The following is an 11,528-nucleotide window of genomic DNA, read 5'->3' as shown; positions in this document are numbered from 1 at the left end:
GGTGAGAGCATTTGCATTGCGCTAATCACAGTTCTGCAAATAAGTTAAATATTTGTTCCACACATTTGTGAAACTGTGGCACAATGTTGCCAGTGTGGCAGCATGGCTCTGATATTCCCTTACAGGAGCAGCAACTCAGTCTATGACTAATCAAACAAGAGCTATGTGTGTGGCTTGGTTTGAGGTAATACACAGTGTGCAAATGTTAATCATTACTAAGCCAAGTTAACCATTATTTCTGTTAGGCATATATCTTCTAGTGCAGACAGAATCTCACTTGAAAGTGTTCCTTTATTATATTTTTCTTAGAGGGATGCAGACGTATGAATGATTCATGTTGCATGAGAAATTATGCTGTGACCTATAATAATAGCCATTGCTCTATTTTGTTATGAAACCAGATCCAAACTAAATTTAAAATCCAAGTCTGTCTGTAAAATCTACTGCAAGCTTCCAGATTTTGGCCCAGAATTCCCACTCTCCGGTGTTTTTATCTTTTATTTTTCCAGGTCATCTGTTTTATGGAGAAAGAACATATAGCCATCTGGGAGATTAGCATATATATTTTATGAAGCAGGCTAGAGCTCTCTCTTTACTGACTCAGATGCTCAAGACCCAGATTTGCAGCCTGCCTCCTAGCTAGCACAGCACAGTTCATAAAGCTTCTGTTGCCAGTGGCTTACCCCTCTCCCCCTCATCAAGTCAAGAACAAACCTACACTAAAGTGATGTTGGAAAAGCAGTACTGTTCTAAAGTGGGGGAAAAAAACCCAGTCTAGCTTTACAACCATGTAGAGAGGCAATTTTTAATGATAGAAAAATCCGTTCGTCAGTAAAGCTTACATCGTTTGAGCAGAAATTATCAGCAATTGATCTGTGGTATTTCCTCTTAAATGTATAAAAGCCAAATGAGAGTGCTGTGTTAATTTAATATGCAATATAAATTACCACAGGATGTAAGAGGAGTGAGCTGCAATAAGATGTGCCAAGGGGCATCTCCTTAATCTTTTATATTTTCTTACTGTGCTGGTAGAGACATGCTGTCATTGCAGCTATAGTTGGAATTGCAATATGTTTCTAGTACTGCAGTGTAGTTGGATGGTGACCACAGTCCTTCCTTTTTTTTCTGGACATTCCTGTAAGGGGATACAATATAAGAAAATAGAGGTAGTATAGAAAGTAATCTTACCCCTTGAGGAGTTGCAGCTGAGCCAATTATTAGAGATTGGGAGCAGGCCTGACTTTACCAGGCCACAGCTGTAGGCAATCAGAAGAGTGTTATAAAAGAGTGGGTTGGGTGGTTGAGGGGAGACTGGAGTTGCTTGGTTTCTGTGAGAAGAGGGAAGAGTTAGTGCTTAGAGGAGCTCCTACGAGAAGCATCAGGGAGGTATGAAGCTCTAGCAATATGGAACCTTTGTAATATATGGCAATGCATTCCTCTTCATTTTATTTTTTTAATACCATTCTGGTTTTTTTTATCCTTTGCAGAACACACATACTAGGAGCCTAGACTTCCAACATTTTGATATCCAGTTAGATTTGTAACTGTGTACTGCCAAGTTTTAGTAAGTTATAGAGCTGGTAAGTCTAGTGGTAGTCTGCACAAGCCTCTGGAACACACAGGACAAAAGCTAAGATCATAATCCTAAATTTGTATTAATAATGATACTGAATAAGCAGAATACTCTCTATTGCTTCTTAAAACAAAGACTGGGAATAGATGGGCCTTATTGTTTACCATCTAATAATTTGTTGGAACTTTTAAAATGTAGATGAAGAAATGAGTCTGAATTAAAAGCTTTGGTTCAAAGTTCTCAGTTTGAAAAATGTTTGAACTAAATTCAGAGTATCATCTGCATTTTGCAGGTTATTCTTCTTTTGAAACACATTATAGCAAATCTATGTCCAAACTTTAAGAAGCAGAGTGTGTATTCAAACACAGACTTTAGGAACTGGATCTTTAGATCTAGAATCTAATTCCCATTATTTGGATCTGCTGAATAATAATGGGAACAGATACAGTCTTACTAGAAAATGCATAAGAAGAAGCTTTCAATGTAGCATTTGGGCTATATGTTCGTCAGAAAGGCATGCACCACTTCAAAAATCTGGCTGTCTCTTGCCAATGCTAAAATGTCATCTTTCAAAGGCTGTGTGCAGACAGTCTTTAGCGTTGTTTTCATCTACCTTTTGCCAGTTACTGGAATATGAATTTAACGTTTACTGACAGTCCTATTTACCTTGATGTTAAGAACAGCCTACCCAATCTGGCCAGATCTTTTAATTCAGAAACCAGTCTCTGACATGGCTGGTAAAAGATGCCAAGAGAAGTGTGTGAGAGTGGGAAAATCCTATGATGGCTCTTCAGAGTATTTCCTTGGACACTCCAGGCACAAACAGCTTCCTGAGCAGTCACACTACTTTTGTAGAAACAAACATATCATCGTGGGAAATAAGAAAAGAAAAAAAAAAAAAGAAAAAGGTGTCTTTTGAGAAGCAAAGTGGTGTACTTTGATATGAAGGCATTCCACAAGATGGCAGGATTCTGTCTTGGCAAGTCACTACAGCAGGCAACCTGAGCTTCTACAGTAGCAAATTTTTTCTTGTCATAGTCTTCACCATTAGTAATATAGCTTTCTACTTTAAACCTATCAGTGCTTTATAGCAGTGATCAAAATAAGTGGCAAACAGCTGAAAGACAGGAGGCCTCTGTTTTATGTCTCACATTTTTTTATATTACAACATTTAAAGTGCTGTATTAATGTAAAGCATTATAATTTCTCATCTGAAATTTTTATCTGCAGAAAATTATTGTGTGCAACTGCAATTACTTTAGGTGGGAGCATCAAGAGCAGTCTTTCACATTTCCTCTCAGTAATCTATTATTTGAATTCCAAACCCATGAATACAGCTATTTGTTACCCCTTGTCTTCATGATCAAGACAAGGTAACTGAAAGATGGGATGTTCCTGAAAAAGCTAGGGGGCTGTCCCTTTCACCTGCCCTGCTTCCTTGTGCTGGCCTTAATGTCTGTGTCTACAGTCCTAATGCAAGTCAGACAAACCTTAAAAGCTGATTGAAAACTAGCTGCTTTTACTCAGAGGCTTAGCTTCCAGCCAGATGAATGAGCTGAAATGACTCCACAGCCACAGTCACCACTGTTGTAATCAGGAAAGCAGGTCAAGCATGTGAAAAGGGGCAGGAAAGTCCTTTCAGCAACAGAATAGTATTGGATAAGCTTACACTAATTGTGAAAACACACCCTTAAGTGACAAAGGAATAGTGGAGAGGATGCATCCTCAGTTCTGCCCTCGCTGACAAGAGGCAGTGGAGAGAGAGGAGAAAACCTAAGGCTCAGTTCTGAGACAAATTCAATTGAAAACTTGTGCTGAAGGATGCCTAAATCTTGCATGCATCACAGTGAAATGTCAGTTCTGACCTCAACTAGACATGTTTTGGTCTCTATTTTTACAAGAAGGATACTAATAGACCAGCTCTTTCTAGACTGTGCCTGTTTAGCTTCTGTGATAAATAAAGGCTCTGAAGTTTGGGGGGAAAAGAGAGAAAATAGGATAATTGTAGTTCCCAGTAGGGTTCTCTGTGGTACTTGTTACTAAGGTTCAGTTGAGAGGAGGTGTATTCCCAGTGTAAATTTAAGTAAATTCAAACATTTTACAAACAATGATAAGAGTTTTGAATTAACTCAGAGCATGTTATGCTTTAGATTTCATTATTCTATTAAAAGCCTGAACCCTGGGGCTCCCTATAAAGGTGCTACAGCATAATGCTAATGCAAGAATGGATAAATAGACAAAACCACAATGCACAAAGTTAAGGAATTAGTAGGAACTACTCTGTACATAAACCAAACCGAAGGCCTGACTTGGGGATGGAGAATTTTTTAAAAATCTATCTTGCAGACAAGAACTGTGTAATTGCATTTACTAAATACTAAAGAATAACGAAGCCCTGCATTTTATGTATAAGTGTGAAGACATCAGATGTGGTCACGGTACTTGGGCTTCTCGTTTGGCATTAGTGGGCTTTGTTATGATGAAGCATGAACACAGAATTTTCATTTCCAGTTTCACCACTGGAATTCAAATGAAATGGAGTGAAATGCGAAAAAAATTTCCCAGTAATATCACCAAGTTCAAGCAAATTCCACTGACAAGATCTGGTGTCTCCACAAGCTGTGAAAACCTGGCAGCAGGGAGAAGGCATTTGGATGTTCAGGACCGAGCAGCAACATGCTGATTGCGGGAGTGAGAAGTAAATTCTGTTAATTTTTAACAAATCAGCAGGGACACACCCACGATGACCTCGTGCAGAAACCATCTAACGGCTTAAGTTCGGGCGGGTTGTGGAAGTCCACGGCCTAACAGGAATCCGAGATCCTGCCGGGTTTCCGACCGCTCCCGGCGGGGCGGGGGGCACCGAGCCCAGGTGCGCGCCGCCTCCGTCCGCCACCAGGTGGCGCCCGCCCGCTCCGCCCTCGGGCCGTGTCATGCCCCTTTCCCCAGCCAATGAGACGCGGCGGGGAAGGCGGAGCTCAGAGGGCGCGGCCCAATGGGAAGCGAGAGCTGACCGTGCGGGGGCCAATCGGCGGCACACCGGTGAGTGCGCGACGCCGGGGGCCGGTAGGGGAGGGGCGTGGCCAAGGGGGCGCGGGCCCTCAATCAGGTGAGGGCGGAGCTGACGGGCGGCGGTGGCGGCCAATGGTGGCCAATGGTGGCGCGGGGGCGGAGCCCGCCCTGCCCACCCCTCGCGCCGCCGAAGCTGCCAGAGAGTCAGGTGGCTCCGGGATGTGCGGCGGCGGCGGCAGGAGGCGGAGGCGGGCACGGAGGAGGCGGCGGATGGGGGGGATGCGGCGGCTCCTCCACGGCACACGCTGCCTGGTCTCGCCCCTGCCCGCGCTGGGCTGAGGCGGCCCCGCGCCGGGAAGCCCCGGCAGCGGCGGCGGCACCTGGTGCCGGCGGGCGCCGGGCCGCATGAACAATAGGCGGCGGTCCCGGCCCCGCCGCCCCCCGCAGCGCCCGGCTGCTGTGGGCGCCTCCCCCTATGGAGCAGCCTCGCCATGGAGCCCCTCACCGAGCTCAGCCAGGAGGGCGCGGGCGGCGGGGAGCCGCCGGGCGACGGGCCGCTCTGGACCGCTGTCTTCGAATACGAGGCGTGCGGCGAGGACGAGCTGAGCCTGCGGCCGGGGGACGTGGTGCAGGTGCTGTCCCGGGACTCGCACGTGTCCGGCGACGAGGGCTGGTGGACGGGCAAGATCGACCAGCGCGTCGGCATCTTCCCCAGCAACTACGTGAGCAGCGGCGTGCAGGGGGGCGGCGCGGAGCTGCGCGCCCGATACCCGCCGCCCCCCGCCATACAGCGTAAGGGAGCCCGGGCCCGGACGGGGGGCTCGGCGCGGCCCCTTTGCCGGGAGGGAGGGAGGGAGCCAGCGACAGGCCCGGTCCTGCCCCCCTATCGCGGGCTTGGGCTGGGTATGGGAGGGGGGAAGAGACCGGCGGAACTGCCGAGGTTGTGGGCACAGCCGAGGTTCGGCCCTCCCGGTGTCCCTGGGGAGGGGCCTGGCCCGGCCCGGCCCTTCCGTGGGTCCTGCTGGAAGCCGCTGCCGCCGCTGAGGGGGAAGGGAAGGCCCATCCCGGTGGCGAGCGGCCGTGGGAGGCCGCGGGCCCAGCCGGCGGCGGGGTGGGGGGGCCTGCAGTGGCCTTCGGTGGCGAGCGGAGGGGCTGCGGCGTCTCAGCACGCCCGGCCTGGGGCCGCCGCAGCCCCCGGTGCGTTCCCTTGCCCACCCGCGGAGGTATTCCTGCTGCTCCAGTGCCCTCCTGCCTTCCCGGCCAGCGCGCCGCTCCCTGGAAGGCAGAGCTTGCCTCAGTGTGGTGGCGTTTCGGCGACGCCGGGAGCAGTTTCCCATTGTTAAGACCTGTCTTTCCAGGGGCTGATAAATTTTCATCAAGCAACAAAACCCTGGTGACTGGGAAGTGGGGGAGTCACCAGGGCTCTGGTCATTCTGCCTTAAGAATATGCTTAAAGAAAGGTTGCTGGGAGGGAAGCAGTTGTTTCCTGAAGTGTTGATTCACTGCTAATACCTGTACAGTGCTATCCTACTTACTAACCAAAAGCTTCTTATTTCTGATTGAAAAATTTCTAAGTTGACTTGTGTTACCAGGTTCCTCTGCCCTCTTACAAGTTCTGTCCTGAAATACCTGTGAGTGAGTTGTATCCGTGTTTGGGTATCTGGGACTGTCTGAGGGTCACTTGGCTATGTTGAGATGCTGAAGGCACTGAGGGATTGGTTTGTTTCCCTGAATTTCGGTGCAGTTTTGAAGCCTTTGTTGGAGACAGAGAATAGGGCTGTTTCATCTCAACGTTTTTTAGTCACTATGGACAATTGTGGAAAGAGCAACAACGTGGAATGACTTTCTAGATCCTGTTTATCTATCACCATTGACAATTCAGGCAAGGGTGCTTTTTTTTGAGGGGCAGAGAAAGATCTTCAGACTAGTAGGCTTTTCTAGAAAGTAAAAGAGTGAAAAGATGCTTTGTCCTATCTAGGCCATATCTCCAAGGAGTACAACTAATAGCTTTTTTCTTACTTTAGATTCTTCTTGAAAGCATTTAGGTAAAACTCAGTAATTTGTAGCATTGCCCTTGGGCTTGTGAAAGGAACTAGGTGCTGTTCCTTTCTTCCATGCTGCGAGAGCACTGTGAAGTTATTTTTTTCCCCACACACAGAAAAAGCTGTGAATGAATGCTTATTAGGTTTTGCTTTTGAAGTACTTAAGGGACCCATTTCTATAGAACCTTTCGAACCCTCAGCTCCCATCCTCTGTGGGGTGTTCAAGTTCAGGCTTTGTAACTGTGGATTCTCCTGTCTTGCTGCCTCTTCTATGGCTTGATGGCTCACCAACACTTCTGGAGTTGTACCTTCTCCCTTTGTCTTTGCTTTACTCTTCCCCTGCCCCCTACAGAACTACACTACTTCTCTTCTGTCAAGTCACTAACCATACATTCATGACAAAGTAGGATTTATTGCCCTCCCGAGGTTTTTATAATGCTTAAGGAGTATGGGGCTTCTTTTAAAAACACAATGCAGTTTGAACAGGGGTTAAAGTTGGTTGCCATTGAATTGGATTTTCAAGTTGAGTATTAGAAATCCTTTGCAAGGAATGCAATCCATTTTTAGAGCTGATGATGTTAGTTTGATAGCTGTTTGGAACAGGAATCACTGTCTACTGTTTAATACTTCATAGTCCAGTAAGTCCAGTTTTGCAGAAGTGATGCAAAGCGTTGTTCTGGACATGCACCTCAGCACAGAACCTATTTTTACCTGCTTTTCTAAAGTTTATATATTCAATGAAAATTTGGGAGTACAAGTCCTAGAGATTCTGCTTCTACTGAGAGTTGTCCTAGTTTAGCTGGTAATTTTAGCCATCCTTGTAGTGTGCTGGAATTTTGCCTTGGTGAAGATACCATGAATGATAAAAAGCAGCCTGTGGTGGCTGTCAGGAGTGGGCCAACTTGAGGGACTCTCATCTGTGCTGGGGGTTCTTAAACACTTAAGATTGAATTAAACAGTTTAATCATATGGTCTAATAAGGGCTGATTAAACAGCACCTACTTTGCAGTTGTCAACATGGCCACTGGTTCATGGTGTACAGGCTCTGTAATTCCTCACCAGCCCACAGAGGAATGAGAGCACTTCAGTTCTTGAATTCTGTACAGTCCTGTACAACACAGCTGCCAAATGACACTGGAGTTTAGAAATGTGACAAAAAACAAGTATTTTGCACCCTAATGTACCTGTATAACTCAAACTATGAAAATGAATAAACCAATTCAGCAGAAAATACCTTTCAAAAACCCTAGACAAAACATTTTTTAAAAATCAGGGTTTTTTATGAATAAGCTACCCATGAGGGTAAGCTGGCCAGTTTGCCTTACAGAAGTATACATTTTCAAACTAAACTCAGATCGTACTTCCAGATAAAAGAACATTCGGTGTCATGCATTGGGTTTCACGTGGAAGCTGAAGTCTCTCGGTTTTACATCCCACCCCTATTAATTGGTGCAGCCAGCAGGGATGTGCTTTTTCTGATGGAAAATGGGTGGCGGCACACAAAGTGTTGTGCTTTCCAGCCCTTCGGTTTCCTTTGCCCATCTTGTTCTCCTGCCTGCCCCCTTCCTGCCGCGCTTCTCCCCGGGGGGATCGGGGCGGATGGGGGGAAGGGGGTGTGCCGGGGGAAGCCGGGGCGCTGACCCCGTGGCTGTCCCGTCCGGTCCCGTCCGGTGCCCGCTGCCGCCGGAGCTGTCCCTTCAGCACCCGCGGGCCGCTCGCTCGGCGCCTCCTTGGCGTCCTCTTAACCCGCGCCGTGCCCGAGCAGAACGCCCGCTGTGAGCAGCACCTGAACGCTGTGTCCGGAGCTGGCACCCTGCTGGTGTGGGATGCGTGTTTGTTCATTTTCAGTTTTTTAACTGACCTTGTTCCTAGAGGCAGGTTAAGTGAGGATTCTATCCGTGCTGAAATTCTGTTGACTGAAGAGATAGGACTCAACATCTGATTTCTTTAGGTCTTTTACTAGTGAGAAATACAAGAGTGAATCTTTGTGTATTCTCAGTGGCAGGATAGTCTCGCATTTAGAATTAATGTCATTACAGTCTTGTTCTAAAATTTCAGTGTTTCCGCTCAGAATTTACTCCTTTCATGTTTTCTAGTAATCTCTGTTTCAAGCATTTGAACACCAAGGTTGCTGCTGTAGGACTGAAATTTTCTTTGTTGCACAAATCCTTGAAGCTCAGAGTGTTACCCAAAATATGTATTCACAGTAGCATAAAAGTAAATTCTCTTCATGTTCTAGAGTGGAAGAGACCTTTTCTCCTTCTGACAGACTTTCTTGGTCAGTTTTCTATCTTGTTTCCTGTTAGTCTTTTGTTCATGGAACACTAGGAAAGGCAGGAAAGGCATCCTTATTAAACTAACTCGTAGGTTTGACTAACTTCAAAAAGTAAGCCAACTTCTAAAAATCATGTTCAGGAAAGGAAGAGCTCAGACAAAATACAAGCCTGCAGCTGTGAACAGAAGCGTTTGTATTAACTCCATACAGTTTTGTGACATAGTCTTGTACTGTAGACTTATACATTGGAAAGACATTTGATTGGAATAAGGAGACTACTTTATTTAAGGGGGATCTAACCTGCTCCCTTACATGCTTAGTTTCCGTTCTGCTAGACAAAGCAGGAGAACCATGTCAGATTTGGCATTTCAAATGCAGGAAAATATTAAAAGACTTGGTGACTTTTTTGTTCAAATCTTGCATTATGGTACTCTTCCTTTAAAACTTTTTAAAATGTCATTGACTGCAATCGGTAACCATGCAAATGTCATACAGAGTAGCATCAGTGGTAGCCTTCCACTACTGAAAATGAAGCTGTGTCAACATGTTTTCGTTGGTCAGTATGTGGAATTTTATTCTACATTAGTCAGTGTTAGATGGGTTCTTTTGGCCCCCCATATAAACTGTGTTTAGTGTACAGTTGTACAGGATACAATTTCTTATTGCTTTTGCTTCAGGTGCAATTTGTGTGCTGAATTGAGCCAGCTGCATCCTTTTGTGTCAGCCTGTTAAGTATAGCGGTCAGTGTATGGGAATAGGAAGTTTTTGTAACAAAAATGCAGTATGCATTGATCAAGAAATGTTTTTCTTATTGCTTGCTCTGTGCACTCAGTATATGGTTTGATCCATCTGTTTGTCACACTGTTGTTGGTTATGTCAGAACTGGTTAACAGATCTCTTGTGGGGACCAAATCTGCAAAGCCTGGAGAGGTGTGGAAGAAGTGTGATTTGGGAAGGACTAAAAAAAAGATTGTTGTGTCAGTTCAACAAAAGCCATTCAAATAAGGGAGAAATGGAGAAGCACATACGTTTTGTGTTTTAGCTATTTTACATATAAGCACTGTATTGGAACACAATATAAGCTGATGAGTGTGTTTTTCATTTTCAGAATCTGGTAGTGTCATTGAGAGTTTATCCTTAAGGGGGGGTAGGGGCAGGAACATCAGTAGTAAAAGGGTTTAACTGTGGTAAGAGAAGGCTATTCTATTGTTTTACCATTTACAGTGAGTACTTCATGCCAATTTTATGACACTGCAAGGTCTGTTTTACCATACTATTCAGCACTAAAGGGTTGTCAGAAAGGCCCACTGCTTTCCTTTGTATTGTTTTGGTGAAAATTGGCCCTTCCTCCAAGGGCAGGGGTGAGTCGGCCAGCGTGGACCTGCAGCTGATGTGCAGAGTGCATAGTTACTAAATGCTTACATCTTTTTTTGTCTCTTTCCTAGTCCTAGAGATCGACTTCTCAGAGCTTGTTCTGGAGGAAATCATTGGCATAGGGGGCTTTGGAAAAGTCTATCGAGCTGTATGGATAGGAGATGAGGTTGCTGTCAAGGCAGCTCGCTATGACCCCGATGAGGACATCAGCCAGACCATTGAGAATGTCCGCCAGGAGGCCAAGCTCTTTGCCATGTTAAAGCATCCCAACATCATTGCCCTCAGGGGCGTGTGCTTGAAGGAACCCAACCTTTGCCTGATCATGGAGTTTGCCCGCGGAGGATCGCTCAATCGGGTGCTGTCTGGTAAAAGGATACCTCCTGACATCCTGGTGAACTGGGCAGTGCAGATTGCCAGGGGAATGAACTACCTGCACGAGGAAGCAATTGTTCCCATAATTCACCGTGACCTCAAGTCCAGCAACAGTAAGTGCTACACAGTGAGCAGTCAGGGTGCTGGGACGTGGTTTTGGGGAAAAAAATCATACAAGGAAAAGAGGGGAGTCGTGTTAATTTAGTGAACCACTGTATCCTCTAATTCAATCCCAGAAGGGTTTATTTTTATGCACTCTGGTGCTAGAGATTGCAGGAAACACGTGAATGCTTTCAATCTGTAGAAGCAACTTAAATGATCAGATGGAAAAGCAACTGTGAATGAACCATGCTTTGCTAGTATATTCATATAGTGTCCAGGTTTTATTGACATTTCAACAGACTTCTGTATGTTAGAAAACCTTAGAATAAACTTGAACTTTAAATGTGTGTTATTCTTCCTCTTTTTGGAAGAATAAGTGCTTCTTTGTAAGGGTAAATGCTCCTAGGCTTTCATTATACTTGCTAGATTTTGCTGTATAGATGAGATGCAAGCCTGTTTTCCTTATGGAAGATTTAACTGATCCCAGCAGAATTGGATTTTCTCTTTATCCATCGTAGAGCTGGTGTTGACAGAAACATTAACTCATGTGAATAAAATGTCACTCAGGACTTCAGCTGGTATTTGTGATGCTTTACATGATACAGCTCACCCATTAGAGAGCAAGGGAAACTTTGGTAGTTAGGATTGTGGAAATCATGGTGATTTCAGCTGCTCTGTAATACAGCTTTACTGTGTGTTGCTTGGGTGCTGTTCTTGTAGTGTGTCTCTTTTCACAAACTTTAACTTCTCAAAGTCAAACACACACATAGAATGTTAT

At 45.5% G+C, this 11,528-nt stretch overlaps 1 protein-coding gene across 4 annotated transcripts in view; it reads left to right on the top strand.

Moving 5' to 3' along the window:
- The first annotated feature begins 5,039 nt into the window (after positions 1-5,039).
- The window catches only part of MAP3K9 (mitogen-activated protein kinase kinase kinase 9), a 59,459-nt gene continuing 52,970 nt past the window's right edge, over positions 5,040-11,528 (top strand). For all 4 annotated transcript variants that reach the window (XR_009114549.1, XR_009114547.1, XR_009114548.1 and 1 more), the window contains exons 1-2: positions 5,040-5,377; positions 10,348-10,761. Coding sequence is in view for 1 of the 4 variants with exons in the window: in XM_058025574.1 (XP_057881557.1) it covers positions 5,077-5,377; positions 10,348-10,761 (715 nt within the window). In the remaining 3 variants the exon portion in view is untranslated. The remainder of the gene's footprint in view (positions 5,378-10,347; positions 10,762-11,528) is intronic.

This window comes from Melospiza georgiana, chromosome 6, assembly GCF_028018845.1.
Source record: "Melospiza georgiana isolate bMelGeo1 chromosome 6, bMelGeo1.pri, whole genome shotgun sequence".
Lineage (NCBI taxonomy): Eukaryota > Metazoa > Chordata > Aves > Passeriformes > Passerellidae > Melospiza > Melospiza georgiana.
Note: the sequence above shows the minus strand (reverse complement) of the source record. Positions and strands in the feature narration are given on the sequence as shown.